This window comes from Thermobia domestica, chromosome 10 (assembly GCF_964235325.1).
Source record: "Thermobia domestica chromosome 10, izTheDome1.hap1.1, whole genome shotgun sequence".
Lineage (NCBI taxonomy): Eukaryota > Metazoa > Arthropoda > Insecta > Zygentoma > Lepismatidae > Thermobia > Thermobia domestica.
This window is the reverse complement of record NC_137463.1, coordinates 101,497,715-101,517,131: the sequence shown is the minus strand read 5'-3', so window position 1 is coordinate 101,517,131 and position 19,417 is coordinate 101,497,715. Positions and strand designations below refer to the sequence as shown.

Here is a 19,417-nt window from a genome sequence, read left to right as displayed (position 1 = left end):
TAGCAATCCACATCCCATACTTGTAAGTTTAGTATCATTTTTTGACTTTAGCAGATTTTTCTATATTGATACGAGTCACTTAAGGCGACTATTTAGAACTGATTTACTCACATAATTAAGTAGCCATTCCAAGTGAAGTGCTTTTGCACTAGAGTTCAAAAGATCTTTTGCTTAATTGACTGATCTAAGGTTAAATTTGGCGTATGTGTTGTATGTGGAAGTCGGTTATATAAATGAGGTAATGAACAAAGCAACCAAGGAAATGGCATTCAATACTTACAGATGACTGGAAAAATGTTATATTTACCGTACATGCATCAGAAAGTTAGGCTTCCCTTTCTCTTAATGAGATTGTTGCATATTAGATTTGCTGCTGCTACATTTATTCTAATATTTTAAAACTCGTTCGAAATATCATTTTATAGGATAGTTTTTGGCAAAAATGAGATCTAGAATTATTTCGAAAATTAGGTGCAGTCATTTAGGATTGGGTACAACTACTTTTGAAAAAAAAAACTCCTTATTGCAAAACACACCACTGTTAAGAGTGCAAAAACTTTGCAAATTTTATTTTGCCGAAAACATTTTGCTACTTTATGTTCAGACCAGGGGGCTGATTTCAACGTCTGATGCACTCTAAAGTCTTCTGCAAATATTTACCAACATGAATAGTGATCGTTCTTGTTTGGGCACAAATAACGTTGCAAAAATGTTATTTGGTGCTGTTCCCATGTTGCTGTCAATTGATAGGTACACTCATTTTCTTTTCCTACTGCTTACTTAAACTATCTTTTAATTAACACTAATAAAATCAGTGAAACTAACGAACTTGTTCGTAGAATATAAGGCTAATTCTCAAATTCATACTATAATTTCGTGTGTTCTACCTAGGTATAATTGTTTCTATCATTTAACATTTTTCATCAATTCTGGGTTGTTGTTGGTTATATAATTCAATTTCAGCCAAAATTATACAGGGTGGTCGCAAAGTTCTTTTACCCCTGAAAATAAGTTACAAATCACTAAACCTAAATAAATTACTACATGGAAAGAACTGTATGACACGAACAACAATGCTTTCGAGAAGTTTTATTTACATACAAAACTCTAAGTATCCAAAGGATTAGTCTGTCGACCATCATTCTGATGAGAGAGAATAATTCGCCGCCAGGTTCTGTACGACATTTTGCCGAGCATTGCAGGTGTAACTTGTGTGAGTGAAAGCTTGTTTCACAGCTTCTATCAGTTCATCAGTTATATCGTAACGGTTTTGTGCAATCATGCCCTTTATGAACCCCCGAAGCCCTAACTGTGTGGTTTCTCATGCTCTTCAGTACTGTAACTGGAAGTATCAGCAATTCTTCACACAATCTGAAACAATGGAAAACCTTACATTAGCATTTATAAAGGGATAACAGGAAAACTTACATTAGCATTTATCAAGGGGTAAGGGACTTTGTGGTCACCCTGTAGAATTTCAAGTTGAAAATCAGAACTGAGTATATACTTTTCTTCTGTCGTGCATTTTAAATTTCTTTAAATGGAAATGAAATGAAATGAAATCTTTGAATTTTACGTCCCACGGTTATGCCGGTTAGGCTAAAGGAGACGGTGATTATGAGAGATGAGTGAAATGGTGGAATGAAGAAAGTGGGAGGAAACGGGAGAACCCCGAGAAAACCCACGAGCACGGTGTTTGTCCACCACAAAGTTCACTTGGCGGGGGCTGGGATCGAACCCGGGACCCCAAGCACCAGAGGTGAACGCTCTACCACTGAGCCACCGCGCCCCCCTTTCTTTAAATGGAATTACATTATTTCGATTCAGCGCTGTTACAGAAGAGTTTTGCTTTTACAATCATAATTTCTGTTTTGTACGCGTATAAGAAGGATTCAAAAGTTAAGGATGTTGAATGCATTCACCATCTAGTTTTAGAACCCATTGATACATATGGTGAATTACTTTGTATTTTCTTAGTAATGAACGGAGTCATTCATACTTTGATTGCACTAAATTCATCTTCAAATATCTGAATATCCCATACTTTGTGAAAATTAAATTTTGTAACGGATAATATGAAAATCTACACAAATAAAAATATAATATTTTGTCTAGGAATTAATTCGTGCGGTTGGTACGCACACATTGAAGCTGTAGTACAAACACAAAATACATTAATACCTTAAGAAAAATATTGTCCGTCGCTAGCCACCACTTTTGCCCATCTGTCAGGCAATGTACGGATTCCGTGGCGAAAGAAGTCCTCATCCTTGGAAGCGATCCAGTCAGAGACCCATGTTTCGATATCTGCTGAAGAAGTAAACCGCTGTCCAATCAAATCGTTGTTCATGCAATCGAACAAGTAGTAGTCCGAAGGAGCAACGTCTGGTGAATACGGCGGGTGGGGTAAAACTTCCCATCCGACATTTTCTAAATAGGTTTTGACCGGTTTTGCGACATGTGGGCGAGCGTTATCATGTTGAACAATAAGTTTATCATGTCTGTTCTCCCATTCTGGTCGTGTTCTGGCCAGAGCTTGCTTCAAACGCATTAATTGTCGTCGATAATGTTCTCCATTCATAGTTTCACCCGGTTGCAGCAGCTCATAGTACACCACACCTTTCATATCCCACCATATGCACAGCATAACCTTTGCACAGTGAATATCTCGTTTTGGTTGTGATGGACCTGGTTCACCTGGTTTCACCCAGGCCTTTTTTCGTTTAGGGTTCTCGTAATGGATCCACTTCTCATCACCCGTAATAATTCGATGCAGAAACCCCTTTTTGCTCTGTCGTTGAAGCAGCAATTCGCAAATGGTTTTTCGTCTTTCAACGTCTCTGTCTTTCAATTCATGTGGAACCCAATGTGACATCTTTTGAATCATTCCCATGGCTTTCAAGCGTTTGGAGACTGTTGTTTGATCAACGTCTAATGCTGCTGCAAGTTGTTCCTGCGTTTGACACGAATCCTGCTCGAGCAATGCTGTCAATTCTTCGTCTTGAAATTTTTTAGGCTGTCCAGCTCGCTCTTGGTCTGCCAAGCCGAAATCACCACTTCTAAACCGTGCAAACCACTTCTGACACGTTCGCTCAGCTAGAGCATGGTCACCATACACTTCCACCAAAATACGATAACTTTCAGTCGCACTTTTCTGCATGTTAAAGTAATGCAGCAGGACACCCCGCAAAAACACTTTATCAGGCACAAATTGCGCCATGTTCACTTAACTACAAACTGGTGTTGTTGACGCTTTAATCCGCTGCCCTATACTACGAACGATACGCGATGACAGGGGTTTGCAACACATATGTGGATACACGGAACTATGGGACGCTCCGTTCGTTGCGCCATCTCTTGTCCACCCGCACGAATTAATTCCTAGACCAAATATTAGGATGTCTGGCGTGCAACCTCTCCTGAGCCGTTTCACCAATTTTGATTATTTTTATACATGAATGGGCTATGGCCGAATTTCGGTTTCTATAATGTCAATTTGATTAAAATATGTATCCTAAGGGGCAAACAGGGAGGTATAATTTATCTGAAAAATTTAGTGTCTCATGAGTTTATTACGTCAGGAAAATCAAATCCTTAACTTAAACATTACATCCTTGTAAATAAACGGACATTTGTCCCAGCATTCCAGTAAATTTCTGTTTTAATTCCAATAAATTTCTGTTGCCACATTGAAAGAGACTTCGTCCGATGGTTGTGATTACATCAGCAAAACGCGTTAATAGTTGGAACTGAAACGACTGAATAGTTAGTACCTATCTCCAGGAAGGTTTTTAAATATATAATTTTGTTCGAATGTGTACACTAAAAGAATATATGAGTTGTAACATTTTGCGGAAAATAGAATATCTCACGAGTTTCTCAAGGTAGGACTCAATATATAACATTCTTATTAAAAATATGTGGTCAAAGCATTTTGGAATTTTTCCCGTTTCGAAGAGAAGGAAGTGCTTTTATATTTCTCACCACATTGAAATTTACTTTATATGTTTGTTTGAGATCGCATCATGGGAAGATGGATGATCTGTTTGACATGAATTTTTTACTATGATGTTTTTTACAACATAGTAAATACCTACCTCAACCTGGATTTTTAAATCTTGTTACATTGATTAAAGTACGTGTCGTAGATGGGTACGGGTGTTGATAATTTATGCCAAAAATTTATTAGGTTATGTGTTTTTATACGTCACACATAAATTAATATATTTTGTTGGTGTAAATATCTCAAGAAAGGAAGGAGTTAAAATATTTTGTCTAAACCTATTCTCCCGTGTGAAGAATTTGCATTTAAGCAATTTTATAAATTAAAAATAATTAACGTGATATTAATTTAATATATAATGTAAATTCATTCTGAGAAATAGAACAGAACAAAAGAACAAAAGAAGAAAAATCATTAACATTCGAATTAATTTCAAACACAACAGAAGGGTACTTTTCCATGTAACTACTTTCTGGTAAGGAAGAAATGAAATGAAATGTTCAGAGTCCGGCAAACATTTATTCCTGAAACAGAAGTAAAATTCATGATTTCTCACCGAAATAAAACTTTTAGTACTAAACAAAGTAATCTTTATTAAACTCACAAGTTTTAAAATGAAACCCAGAGAATGAGGTGTATAATTGAGTAGAAAATCTTTTCACTTCAATTATCTCAATTTCTACATACATCAACACATACTACAATTGAAAGTTATGTTGCTTTTGCAGCGTCTTGCTGTAGATCTATTCTCAGTAAAGGGATTTAATTCTTAAATTATCTCTCATGCATTCAGAGGAGGTAGGAAAATTCTCTTTAAGCATTTCATGTGCAAATTAATAGGAATTAGTTTAGTACGTGCATAAGAGAAATAACTATTTTTGAACTATTAAAACATTCTGTTCAATTTGCACCACTCTTCTATAGAGTTTTCGTTAACAAATATTTAATCATAAGCTGCGTGCAGTGGCCCTTCCTTCTAGTCACGAACTTAATACCGTTGCGTAACACTATTCGCGAACGGTAATTATTTTTCCCATTTGAATTAATGTATGTAAATACAATGAATTCGTTCTATCTACAGAAACATGGTACTGTTGAAATGTTTTACATTTATATTTTTTTACTGTAATGAAGAATATGGAAGACAACTAAAATGACTTCTTTTAAAGTCAACCACTTGTAAATGAAATTAATGTTTTTAGTTAACGTCAGGGAATCATTGTGAAATTAAGTTTTTTTGGTATCCCACCCTGAGTTGAGCTCGGTGCACCACGTACATCAAACGCAAACGCGTTACGCACTAGACCAGGAGAGGAAGTAAAGAAATAAGGAATCACGAAATTAAACAAAACAGCTTGAAGGCTAAAATAATACGAAAACTACAATGAAAAACAAAATGTAAACAGAGCTCTCTGACGAATAATGGTTAGAGCAGACGCGCAAAAGCACTATTGATGACTTAGGAGTGTTGATACAGACATCTATTCCGAAATTTCCTTAGTGGACCGAGAGAAAAGTTGGTCACAAATTTGCTCCTGAACCGATTTGTTCGAAAATTCAGTTCCGTGAACCGGAACTCATTGTACTTTTTAATTACCAGTAATTGCTCACAGTTCTAAAAGAGAAGAAGAAATTCCATGCAACTATGACATATGTGATATTTAATACGAACTTTGCCAATAACAGAAAATACGTTGTATATATTCCTCTAATTGTACTATATGATTATTGTAGGTTGTTGACGAGCATATCAGAAAACTTGATTTGGTTCCATTTAGACGTCGATGCGCTGGGACGTATTCTTACGGTAACAAAAGAAAACTTTCTATTGCCATTGCACTAGTTGGAAATCCCGCACTTGTACTGCTGGTAAGTTTGTTGATTTATTATTTTTATTATTTTATATGCATAAAGGTAATTTTGCTTTTAACAGACTAAGTGTACTAGGTAAATATTGTTAACTTCAAAAAATAATGAAACAAAATATTATAGTATTCCACTTTCTATGTTATTGCAATGTTAAAGATAGTCTTTCAATATTATACTTTTATTGGGTCATTGGATTTTCTTGTGGTGACATTAATGCCATTTACTAACCTTGATTTATTGATTTGTACTTCTTGATTTATTGAAATTGTACACAATAATACAGACAACAATTGGTAATCTTTGAAAAAAATTATCTTGTCTTTAACATTTGGAAAATATTCCATAGTGCTCTAAAAGGGGACATGCAAGTCATTATGCCAATGACGAAATTTTCTACTGATTACACACATATGAACAAAGGTATTCACAAAGTAGAAGAAATAATGATTTAGCACTGTTGTAAAAAAACACCTTTTCTTATTTCGTAGAGACGTTGATAACTTTAGTTGATTTATATATTTATATATTTATTTAAATCCGCTGACTCTAACAGGAGAATCCCAATTACACGAGTCTTACATAAAATATTACATCTATGTTATCAATTTAAATGCAAACACTAGAATCAGAAAAAATACAAAAAATAGAAACACAAAAATAAAAAGTACAAACACGCACAAGAATGCCAACATACATAAGTATTCATGTTTTGCGACCTATTACCATTACCTCCTACTATTATGTGCTGCAATTTACAGACAGGGGTATACATATACTCCAAATTTACATACGTTTCCACCAAATTACAATAATTTTTCAGTTTACAACTAAAATACAAATCACATATTTTTACTAATTTGTTGTATGCTTCCCACATTGCAAATAATAGTGAAGTTTTATATTCCACTGTTTTGGGTATTTTATTTACCAAAAGATTCCTATTTCTTAATTTACATGGGATAGTGTTAAAGCATATTCTTTCCAAAAACGTACTATCATCAATTAATCCACTGATAATTTTATATAGGAACATTTGCTGGGCTACAATCCTTCCGTTTTTTAATTTGACATAGTGAAATTCCTTTAATAACCACATATACGAAATTTTTCTCTGATATGATGAAACAGAATTTTTTTTAAAATATAAGTATCTTAAAAATTTCTTTTGTATTGCTTCAATTTCATTTTTTTGTAACTTACAACTTGGTGACCATACTATTGACGCATACTCTAATTTGCTTCGAACTATTGAATTATATAATATTTCAATAACTGATAAATCATGGATATTTTTTGTACTTCTTATGATAAAACCTAACATTCGATAAGCATCATTCGTTGTATTATCAATATGAGTTCTAAAGGACAAGCTATTATTAAAATATACACTTAAGTCTTTAACCTCATATTTCGTTTCCAATTCAACACCACTTAAGTAATATTTGCTGGGCATAATTGATGCTTTGAATAATTTGCTGTCCGTTATATATACTAAAATAAATAGCCTAAATGAGAAAAACGATAAGTTTACAACTATATCAGAGAAGAATCTAGAGAGAAAGAGAGTACAATTGAGAGCAGTAAAGAATCCTCCCTGTATATACTTTAGGTATTTTAACATTGAAGGGTCTCTGTCCATAGCGATAGGTAAATCATTACATCTTCCGTTCTTTACGCTCCCTACGTTCGATATAAGTCTACAGTATTATTTGTATATAAAGAAAAGGAATACTGTCCAAGAATATCACTATCTTTCGATAGGTCATGACCGACTAAACAAAATGATATGGACAAATGTAATCTCATGCTTAGTTTTCGAGAATGTCGAATAAGTACTTTGTAAATTTAAAAATGTATCTTGTTCGATAATCACAAGATGAAATTGGTGCTGAGTTGTACCCTAGTACAACTTTTCATTATGACACTAACAGAAAGACAATACGTAGTAGAGTTAATAAGATAGAGCCAAAAATTATGGTTAACTCATGAAGACTAATCTTTTGTTTAAGTAAGGAAAGAATTGATTTTTTCCTGCTATGTGATTTTAATATTTCTTTTTTGCGCCATCAGATATGGCATTCGAAACGTCGGAAGTCAATGCCTTCACCTGGCTGATAGCCCGAGAAGACTTACTAAAATTTTGTTTCAGTATAATGTATCCGAAGATGAAACATATAGTTATCAATCAATAGATCAGATCAAGTTGAAGCAAATGACATGCTTTATGATAAATTTGCATCCGTAGATTTCAAGAAATTCGTCAGAAACTCTATTTATGGCACTAAAACTTATATCGTTTATAGTCAATTTTAAATTGTTGTTTTTACCACCATTCCATTTTACTTTAATGCAATTAGACCAAAAAAGAGCAAAGCCAGTACATTCAAAAAAAAATAAGCCGAAATCTTTTCTAAAATGATCATAACACTCTATTTAGTAACTCAGAGAAAGTCCAAAAAAATCGTGCGTCGGATTTCGTCACTATGGCCGCCATATTGGATAGTCTATTTCCAATGCCAAAAACTAGCATTCACTTTAACTGAGTATAATACAGGTTGTGTTCACACCAGGGATATGAACCATACCTCGTTCAAAAGAAATTTAATTAGTTGTTCTTATTGTATGAAAATTGAAGAAACTTACGTTTTCCCAAAAGGGAGAAACATGGATATTCTACAAAATTTCTCAGAACAGAACTGAAAAATTGAGTTTTGGGAAGTTTGTAAAACAAAGTGACCTCATAGTTAGACAAAGTGAGAAGTTTTGGTGTGGAATTCGGAGTGAATTGACAATTGAACAGGGTTTGATGAGAGCTACAAAAAGTAGTGGTAGCCTTACCTGGGAACGAGGGATTTTGCTTCAACTATTACTAAATGGGTTCATTCCATGTCTGCATATTCAAGAATAGTGGAAGTTGTAGAGACATTCACTGATGTTATCTTCGCCTCCTCCGAACAACTTGTTGACTTGCGAGAGTCTCGTCAAACTCGTGACGCCGAAGATGTCTGTGTTTCATCAACTGGCTCCGAGAGCATAAACGATTCGAGAGATCATCCCAACTTACATCAAATATCTACTGACTTGCTAGCTGATGAAAATGTAACTTGTGATTGGAAGTTAGAATAAGCATTAGGAGTTAGACTTGCTGTGATGAAGAAGATTGAGGGAAAGCAATTCAGTGGAATTCATCTGAAAACCAGTCACGTGTGAAGTCTTTGGGCAGCTTAACAAGATCAGTAACTAAGTAATGAAGCAATCTGTATAAATCCAAAGTATCTTCTGCACTGCATAGTATGCACAGTTATCTCTGAAGAATGGTTGTCTGAGATCTGCAAGTATGAACGTATCATCCCTCCTTATTTGATAAATGAAGTCAAATGAGGAAAGGTACAAAGTCGTCGACAATATCCGTTTTGTCCTGAACTTCGACTCAGTAAACAACATGTAGTGCCGCAAAACAGGATGTATCCTACATAGTTATGGTGGGCATCTCTTGCACCGTGTTGTATGGCAGCGTCCAGCGACGTTTAAAGAAATATGTCAATAATGTACTGCATACGTTATTACACATTGCGGAAAAGTATAAGGACAAAAGATGAAGAGCATCTTCGACGTGTAGGAAAGATTTGCCACGTAGACATTGAATTAGAGGACAATATTACTGTTACTGTATGGCAGACTGAATTTCTCCTAAATCACAGCAACAAAATGAGATTCAGCCATCATGTCCAGAAATCAGGGTGCAAGGTATTCCAGGCCAAGGCAGATTCTAATGTGTTGATTTCAACTACGGCTCTTCCAGAGGCCAAGAAAAGCATTCGAGTTATTTTGATTGGTGAGGACAAAGGTTTGTTAGTTCTTCTAGCTGCCTTTGCTCCACCAGACACATCTTTGAAAATGATTATGCCAGGAACGAAGACTTGCCCAGACAAGATTCACCATATTGGAACTATTCAAGATTTGATAGGTGATGTGAAGAACTTTCTTCTAATTGTACACGGCTTCAGAGGATGCGATTCAGTTTCATCAATTTAACGAAAAGGCAAACTCTCTGCTTACAAAAAGTTAGAGTAATAAGGAACCTAGAGAGAAACTAAGTATTTTCAATAATTCTCGAGTGTCAGCTAAAATTGTGGCTTAAGCTATTGAATCTTTCTTTCTGTTATTGTATGGGTCAAAAGATATCGGGAACTTGGACATTTTATGCCACCAACTATATCAGAAGACGATCGTTAAACAGCCTATGCATTTGCAGTTTTACTTAGCTGTACTTCTTCCCACAACAGGAGCCGCTCGTGAGCATTTACTCCGAGTCTTTTATCAAGTGCAGCAATGGCGTTGTGTTAACTTGGACACTTTACTCTAGGGTTTGAAGAAAGTCAACAGTTATTTACGTCCCATACCAACTTCGAAGTTCGCTGCTCCTGAAGACTTACATCTTATCTCTTGTTCCTGCACCGACAACTGTGAAGAAAGTTCTGAGTGCCGGATGTTAAAATGCTCAATCATGTGTATGTACTGCGTAGGGCATAGACGCACAAACAGGAACATAGAACAATCAAAATTATCTGTTTGAAACCTTTCATAATAAATAATTACTTTTTAGGTCTTGTCCTAGCTCAAACATTACGAATTTTTATACATTAGTAAACATGACTTTTTTCAACAATTTTCTACACATGTCAAATTCCTTCAACTGATGTGGCATGCTAAGAATAGAGCATTTTCTTCAAAATTCCCACAAAGTTTTGGAATTTCCGTTTCCAAAAAAGGTCAACATCGCTGTTTGTAAGAGATATTGAACCCTTTTCAAATGGCTATCCACTGATAACTTCACTCAAACCTTGTGGATGCACATATGAAAATTTTACTATATTTGGACAAGAGAGAATTTAGCGCATTAGGTAAATATAAGTTTAAAATCCCAACTTTAGAAGGTGTTAATACTGTGTAGTTTTAACGTTTTACTGAGAAGGGTTTAGTTAACAATTTGCACATATTTTATGTTTCTTGTCCCTACAATATTGTAACAAGGATCAAAAAATTAAATTTTTCTCTTCTGTTCTCAGAAAGTTTGTGGAATTTCCCCTTTTTACCTCTAGGGAAAGTGAAAATTTCACCAATTTTCATCCAATAAGAGCAACTAGTTAAATATATTTTCAATCTGCTGTTTTTTCAACGTGTATTATGGTCAGTTAAATGCTATTTTTTTCCTCGAAAGCTTTTGGCGTTGGAAATAAGCTATTCAATATGGCTGCCATAGTGACTAAACCTAAAGCGGGATTTTTTGGACTTTCTTTGAGCTACTGAGTAGAGTATCATGATTATTTTAGAAAAGGTTTCGGCTTGTATTTTTGAATGTCCGGGTTCAAACCTAATTGCACTGTACTATTTCCCTTAGTTTGTTAACAGCAGGAAAAGAACAAATGTGCAATGGTATTTCCAGATCAAAATATAGTTCCGGAAGTAAAATATCCCTACATTAGGATCTACGGGAGGGGAATGTCTTATGAAGGACTGTGAAACGAGAGGGAAACAGAGTGTTCAATATTGCTGAAGGAGCAAAACCAACCAGAAAAAAATATTTAGAATACGTGTGTGGAGCATACGTACCAAGTTCCAGGAAGGGAAATTACAAATTATTAAAGCATAAATGAAACAAATAATCTATATTTGTGACGTTAAATGGGAAGGTAACAGGGAATTAAGAAGCGAACGATGTAGAATGTTTACTCAGGTGATGAAATTGGTGACACAATGGTGTGGGAATAATTTCTTGGTAAGCCCTTGAATAGAAGGTAGTGAAAATAGAATTTGTTCATGACAGATATTAAGACTTAAAGACAAAAGTAGGGAAAACATTACGAGAAAATATAAATTGTAGACAAGAAGAAGAGGGGTGGATGTTAATTGTAACTAGAGATTTCAATACAGTTCTACGACAAGGACAGAAAAGTAGTGTTGTAGGAAAATATGGTTTATGTGAAAGAAATGAAACAGGAGAGTAAATAGTCAATTTACGTAGAAATTCAGTAGTAATTGATAACACTTGGTTCAATCAGCACAAAAGAAAAAAGATATACATGAAAATCCTCAATAGACTGCCGAAGATGACGAATTCATGATGTTATAATTTAGGATAACTATCAGAATAGCTTCAAGAATGCAAAGACACTTCTCGGAGTGGACATTTTCTCTTATCATAACCTTGTGTAGGCCGAAGTAGATATACAACTGAAACATGTATCCACAAGAAAAATATGCAAAAAGAAGTCGAATACTTAAAAGTTGTAAAACGAGAAAGTAAGAAATATTTTTGTAAAAAAAAATCGAACAAAAGTACTTAAACGGGGAAAGTAGAAGTGTAGGTAGGAACAAACGGTGAAAGCATATTAGACTTAGCATGCAGCAGTAGGCAAAAGAGTTAGTGGGAAGAGTTCTTAAAGGAAAATGGAAAGAATATATTAATATGAGTAGGGATAGACCACGTGGCCGAGATATTAAATAGAAAATGAATACGCATCTCAACGTATTGAATGACATTTCAACGTATAACATGAAACTTTATTTGAATATGTGGTTCTTTTACACAATAAGAAATATCTCGCCAGTGTTGACTGTTTGAGTAAACATCATTTCTTTAATCGAGTGTTGTTACACTTGGTACAAGTGTACTAAATTCAGCCCTTTTGTCATTCAACGGCCCGTTGGTAACATGCTGACATTTTCAGCCCCTTTTGTAAAAAAGTTAGTACATTTCTACCCAACTCAGGACAATTTAAGAAATACTTGTCACATTTTCAAAAGTGTCACTAAGACTTTTCCTACATCTCAAGTTACTCATACTGTGTGTTGGATTCTTAAAATATGCTGTCTTAAATGATGTCTTTAAAAAAAGTACGTTCTATTACCCTCCTTTAGTCTTGAAATAAGCGAAAATAAGGGGCAATGATTTATATTTTAATATTTTATATAACGTATTGCTTACACACGAACTCGGAGATGATTGATTTGTTCCTCGTTTTATATTTTTTTCATAATTGCTATAATACCGTTTTGGTTTATTGGTCACTTTCAAATAGAGCCGCGTTTGGTTTCTGGTACCGTAGAAGATAACTGTTTTCTCTTTTAATTTGCAGCCTCTGTTATATTTCCTACGTGCGAGAAAAGTTTCATCTGCTTCCACGGTTGTTTTGTTTCCTCCTATTTGGCTGTTTTCAAACAGTAATTTTTGAAAAAAGCACTTAATTGATTTGGACTCTTGGAAGAGGGCGGGGGGAAGGGAATGTTCTAGAACTTTACCTCTTTTAGTTTCGTGTTATAGAGCCATGTATTACCATGGTATAAAATAATGAATTCAGCCGTTTTTGTTTCAATGTGGTACTATTTTTCAGCCCGCTCCAGAGCTAGGACTGTGGCAACACTGCTTTAATCATTAAAATGATATGAAATGAAACTTTTTAGTTAGCGTTCCACGCCTTTAGTTATTAAACTATTACAGTGACATGTTTTAAACTAGTTCGTTTATTTGCGTGATATTTTGAAAAGAGTGAAACATGTAGAGTGAAACCACAGAAGACTGTTGAAATAAACTTTCTTATTAATTGTTATTACGTTAATACATATATTTGGATCATATACTATGAGCTTCGTTACTTTAATAGTTTTTGCTTTTAGTCTCTGACTAATGCGGACATTGTCAAGGACTGAACTTTTTTCCCTTCGAGCTCCTAAATTCGCCAAGGTCATAGTCTGACATTTGACGTATAACCTTCCAATTTTGCTTTTTACATGATATGTTTAGCCACATTATAATTATTCAAACTGGATTCAAAACATTCTTCATGAACATCGTCAAAGTGCTTGTCAGCCTCCTAGGATGTCTGTACTTCCGTCTTATTGTGGGTTATAGAAGAAAAATCTCGTCCAGTTCTTTACCAGGAGGTAATGTGCCTAAGATCGATGACACATTCCCGCGCTGGATGGCGATGGTGATACTTTGGAAAAGGAATGCAGTAGCTCGGGGATCACTAGTTTTGATCGCTATTCGATGACCAACTTCATTAATGAAATTAGATCCTTCGTGACCCCAAGACCCACTGGTTTCTATTGGTACTGTTACAAACCAATATTTGTCGAATAGATTTGTGTATTTTAGTCTTTTGTCTGATTCTCTGTGAGCGGTGACGAGACCTGCCTGACTTGAAGAATGGGTATGTTGGAAGGAGCAAAGGTATCGGAACATGTGAAATCCCAGACTAGTGCTTTTCCGTTTTTCCACGGTACCAAGGTCATGTCGTCAGACCTTTTACCATCAGAGCGGCAACAAATATTTGGTTCTTTTATTGAAGGAACTGCCGCTGATACGAGGGCTCTACAGATGATGTCGTTCACATTGTGATGTCGAGATTGACTTCTCGCACTTTTTTTCAACATGAATGACCATGTAATCCTTTATTATCAGCATATGCGTTGCAAGCAGGACAGTAATGGGGCTCACAAATATTAGCACCTAAGCGCAGAGCTGTAGCGATACGAAAGCTCTCATTAGAAAGGTATAGGCCGAATGTGTGAGAAGATAGGGCTTGAAGCCATGCTCCGTTTTTGGAGGAGGAGACAGCTAACAGCCTGGCTTTGTCATCTGGGTTATTAGTTGATGATAAGAGTGAAGATAAACAAAGCTTGACTATAGGTTCATCCCAAACAGACTGGACATGCCTTTTGTCGTTAGGTGGGGGATCCATTCCAATCGGACTAATCCGTTTATCGATGCATTCTTGTACACGTCGAATCGAGTATAAGTCAACTTCCTGTTGAAAAAAAGATACAATTAGTTCTCGTGAGCCATAGAATGAAGCGAGGAAAGAAGGTATGGCGATATCCATAGCTCGACGAATCCCAAGGCCTCCATTCTCAACTGATAAGGAAGCTTGTAACCGGGAACTGTCTTTCAGAGAACAATTTAGAATGGATTCCAGTCCTGTTCTAAGAGTATGTTCGAATTTGTCAAGTAATTTATCATCCTGCCAAGGAGGGGAGCAACGGAGGAAATATAGTAATCTTGGAATTGAGAGTAAAGCTGCTCATAATAAATAATAAGCGAAGTGTGCAGAAATTTTGGATAATTGAGAAAAGAAGAATTCTAATTTTGATATCTTGTCCAATATAATTTTGCTCCTTGATTCGGCAGAGATGGCAGCGCCTAAAAGTTCCGCATTGGTAGGTGATAGGCGTTTGATACCAGATGCTACTTCGTTAAATCTTTCATAAAGGTCATGGACTTCATCATCTCTGGTGCTCGGAAAACTCACTTCACATTTGGCAGAGTTTAGAAACAATCCAATAGACTAAGCTTCTACACGAATTTTATTGAAAGCGCGTAGTGCTACGTCGATATTTCCACCTATGGTACCGTCATCTAAGTACCAGATATTTAAATCTGTGTTAATATCCTTAATAATGCGATGGATAGTTAGGGCGAATAGCCCTGGTCCAAGTGGCCCGCCTTGCTGTACTCCACGCTGTGAGTGAATTATGTTATAACTTATAAAAGGATTGCTTGGTTCAGAGTAGCATTGGTAGTTGTATGGATAGTAAGTTGGGAAGTTAATTTCAACAGATTGTAACATTAAGTCGCAATTGAGTTCATTAAAGGCATTGCGGAAGTCAATTTTTAAAAATGGTTTCACTTCAGTATGGGGAGATGAGAAGTACATTCACGCAACATGTACGGCTGATTCTGCTCTGAATGGTATACAGACCCCTAGTTGATGTGGTGATAGTATATTAATTAATGAATCTTGTATCCGGAAGCAGATAATTTTTGCTGATAAGCGTATCCAAACATTGCCAAAAGCTATCGGGCGAATTCCATCGCTTTTCTTCTTTAGTGCTGTAAGTGAAGCTCCAGAAACAGTTGGTCGTAAAATGGTCGGAACTTTTCCAGATATAATTAAATGAATAAATTCACATATGGATGTGATTAAGCGTTCCTTTAAATTAAAGTCTTGATTTACAAGCTAATCTTTTAAGATTGAGGAACGGAGATTATCCATTCCGTCTGCCGAACCAGAAGGGAAGGATTTTATGGTCTTTAATAATTTGATGGAAAAGACTCTAGTTACTGTAGTCGAGTCCTCAGGTGGTTTGGGATTGATGAAAGAGTGAGCGTGGTCTGGATGTTTTTTTCTCTGAGAGCATGTAGTACTGACGTATCTGGCGTAGCCACAGTGTCATCGGATATCAGTAGTCTGATAGCGCCACGTATATCACCATCTGCTAATTTTTGTTCGATGTTCTTGGTATTCATTGAACCGGATTTTTGCGGTTTGCGAGATTCGTTGGTTACTCGATGCTGCTTTTTTAATACTTCACGATGATGTTCCCTCCAGTTTCTGACTCTTAGCTTCATCCAAATGATGAGATTACTTCCTTCCTCAGAACGCCTTGGGATGCAAAACACTGCGTAAGGGAAAACTAGAAGGTCGATCCAAGAGTCAACATTATTAATGTTGTTGATATTACGAATAATGTCACATAGAGAATCAGCTACCGATGAACGAGCACCGCGAGGCACACGACGATGAACCGGAACATTAGCCTCCAAATAAGACATAAGATCATTAATTTTGGATGAAAATTCAGAAGAGTTGTTGTCATTGAAATCTAAGGTTAATAAATCCGAAATATAGTTGGTAGGCAGTTGAAGGTTACTTTCCTTAATCTTGTGTGAATTTATAAGCCTCTTTGGTTAAGAAAATGTTTATTACAATGAATACATTGCACATCATTTGAAATGCTTGATGTATTCATATTATAGTTATAAGTCATTAAAAGTGTGTTGTTTCACTCATTGTTATTGTTGAAAAATTCAAATATCCATTTTTAACGAATATTAACTGAGAAAAATGCACTTTTCATTTTTCCGTTGCACGAGATTTCATTCTTAAAAGATTTCGGAATTATAACGTTCATTAGACCTATCTTTCATTTACTTATAATAACATAACCACAAAATCAATTTTAATACGGTTCTCGCCACTTTCACCTCGCAGACATCATGCACACCCACACACGACTCAAACTCGTTAATCGAAGGTGTTTCCTCATTTTTAGACAGAAACCACACAGAGACCACTTTTGGATCGCACACCGATCTCAACAATAACTCAACAATCCATTTTATTCACCTTTTAGAATTACCTACACCGTCCATAAACTAAAAACTCGAATTTCATTATACGAGGGCAATCCCAAAAAAGGTCTATTTTTTGGGGACGTAGAGAAACTTTTAATACGGTTGTTGGCAACACTGTTGTGGGTGGTGCTTTCTCCGCTACCACATAAGCACGCAGGCGCTTTGCTCGGATGCTCAGTCTTGGCTTGACAGCCATTCGAAATGGAGCTCCCGATGAACGTTACCGCCAAGTGCGAAGTTCGCACAGTTATTCGATTTTTGAACGCAAAAGGTGTTAAACCGGTTGACAATCATCGCCAATTGACGGAAGTGTATGGATGTCAAAAACGTTCGGAAGTGGTGTAGAGAGTTTACAGCCGGTCGCACTGAAATTCATGACGAGGAAAGGAGCGGGAGGCCATCAATTGCAGACGAGACAATCGCGAAAGTTGAGGAACTCATGCGTAAAGATCGGAGGATCACTCTGGATGCTCTCTGCATTTTGGTTCCTGAGGTTTCTAGAAGCACCATCCACAGGCTTTTAACGGAAAAGTTGCAAGATGAGGTTCAACGCTTCCTGAAGGGCATGGCGGCAAGCTGGTCTACAAAAATGCATCGACCGAAGTGGCGATTATGTAGAAAAATAAAGCTTTGTTCAACCTTTAAACTGATGTAGCAATTATAGAAAATAAACGGTTCTTTGTATATCTAAAAATATAGGAGACCTTTTTTTTGGGGGGTTGCCCTCGTATTATCCAGATGATTATGAAGGGTATTCTAATTTCATTAAACTCAAACAGTTGTAGTAGTCATTAACTTATTGCTGCGAGTGATTTCGGAACATTGTTGTAAAATCGAGTTCTTTTGTCGACTTGTACAGTCTGGGGCAAGTCGCCGCTACAATGGTGTACATTAGATTTCTATATCGAGCACCAACAAATTATTTTGTTCTACCTTTGATTTTTTCATATCAGTGATAATGATATCCAACTTTGAGTGCACTACTGACATTACTTGTATGTAGTAGCAAAAATGTATTTTAAAATGATGCTCTATCATCATCAAATATACCAAAAGATGTCTGACGGAACTTGTGTTTTCAGTAATTCAGGTGTTAATCAAAACCTGAACAATTGTTCATAAACACATACAACTATAAGATATGAGAAGCGGTTTAAATTCAACAAACAGATGAACATGAGTCCGAATTGCGCAATGCATTGTTTAGTTATTATTTTTTAACTCAAGACATGTTTTTTATTTTCCTTTTTCCTATGCGTCCCGAAAGGCACACATTCTTAAATGCATTAAATCATGGCCGTACGAAAGTAGGGTTGCCATATTGTAAAATTAGAAAAGCCGGGAATTCTAAACCGTAACTACTGATGTGATCTTTCGTATTACAAATACTGACCCGAGGTCCTTCAGACCATTTTTAGTGATTTTTTTGTCAAGGGACAATTCCAATGTAGTGTACTTTTCTAACGAAACTAAAGCAAAGCAAAATCAGTTTCTGCCAAGTTCAACAAATGTGATTCTTGAATTGTGAATTAAGTGTTAAGTAAGTACTACAATAAGATATCTGTAAGGGATGTTTTCCAAGAAAAAAAAGAAAGAAAGAAAGAAAGAAAAAAGGAACCAATATATATGGCAGATATTGTTCATACGGTTTTCTTTCTAAGAAACACAAAATAATCTCTAAATTTTTATCATAAGAAAGGTTAAACACTGTGCACTGGAGCAAATTTCTTATTACCAACGGCTTCGCGCACGCGCATTGGGCAAAACACTCATAGCCTGAGCCTGAGAGCGAGTACAAATTTAACTCAATCGCGATTGAGATTGACACAGAGATGTAGCGTTTTACGTTAAATATAACAACACTATCAACAAAATCGTCTTAGATTTCTTCCAATCTAAAAAGGCAGTTTTTTTTTTATTCGTGAATAAGAGATTATTAAGCAGGGGACGAATATAGGACCTGGAAATCGAGTGGTACCCGCTAAAATTGAGTAATATGGCAACCCTACACGAAAGGGAACGCGAAGTGATGTATCGTACTTCCAACCCCTTGTCTAATCTGTAAGAAAGTTGAAATTTACAGGTTTGTTCTTTAGATTCTTTCATTTTCCTTTTTCTCTTTTCTTAAGTCTGGCGCAATATATAGGCTCATTTCCAGAAAACATTCACAGGCTCATCTCGTTATCTTCCGAAACGGGTAATTCTAGAAATTGAAATCGACCATTCAAACATTGACTTCTTTGTTCGGTCTTATTAGGAACTGAAGACCTTTGGCCACGACCCTGCGTAAAATGCATTCTTGAACATAATTTGTAGTTCGCACTTCAGTTGAGCTTTTGTTTTCGTTT

The 19,417-nt window shown here is 35.9% G+C and overlaps 1 protein-coding gene across 2 annotated transcripts in view; it reads left to right on the top strand.

Moving 5' to 3' along the window:
- Window positions 1-19,417, top strand: part of LOC145662607 (phospholipid-transporting ATPase ABCA1-like) — a 1,231,974-nt gene that overhangs the window by 1,184,203 nt on the left and 28,354 nt on the right. For both annotated transcript variants that reach the window (XM_081728328.1, XM_081728326.1), the window contains one exon: window positions 5,738-5,872. In XM_081728328.1, coding sequence (XP_081584454.1) covers window positions 5,738-5,872 — 135 coding nt within the window. The remainder of the gene's footprint in view (window positions 1-5,737; window positions 5,873-19,417) is intronic.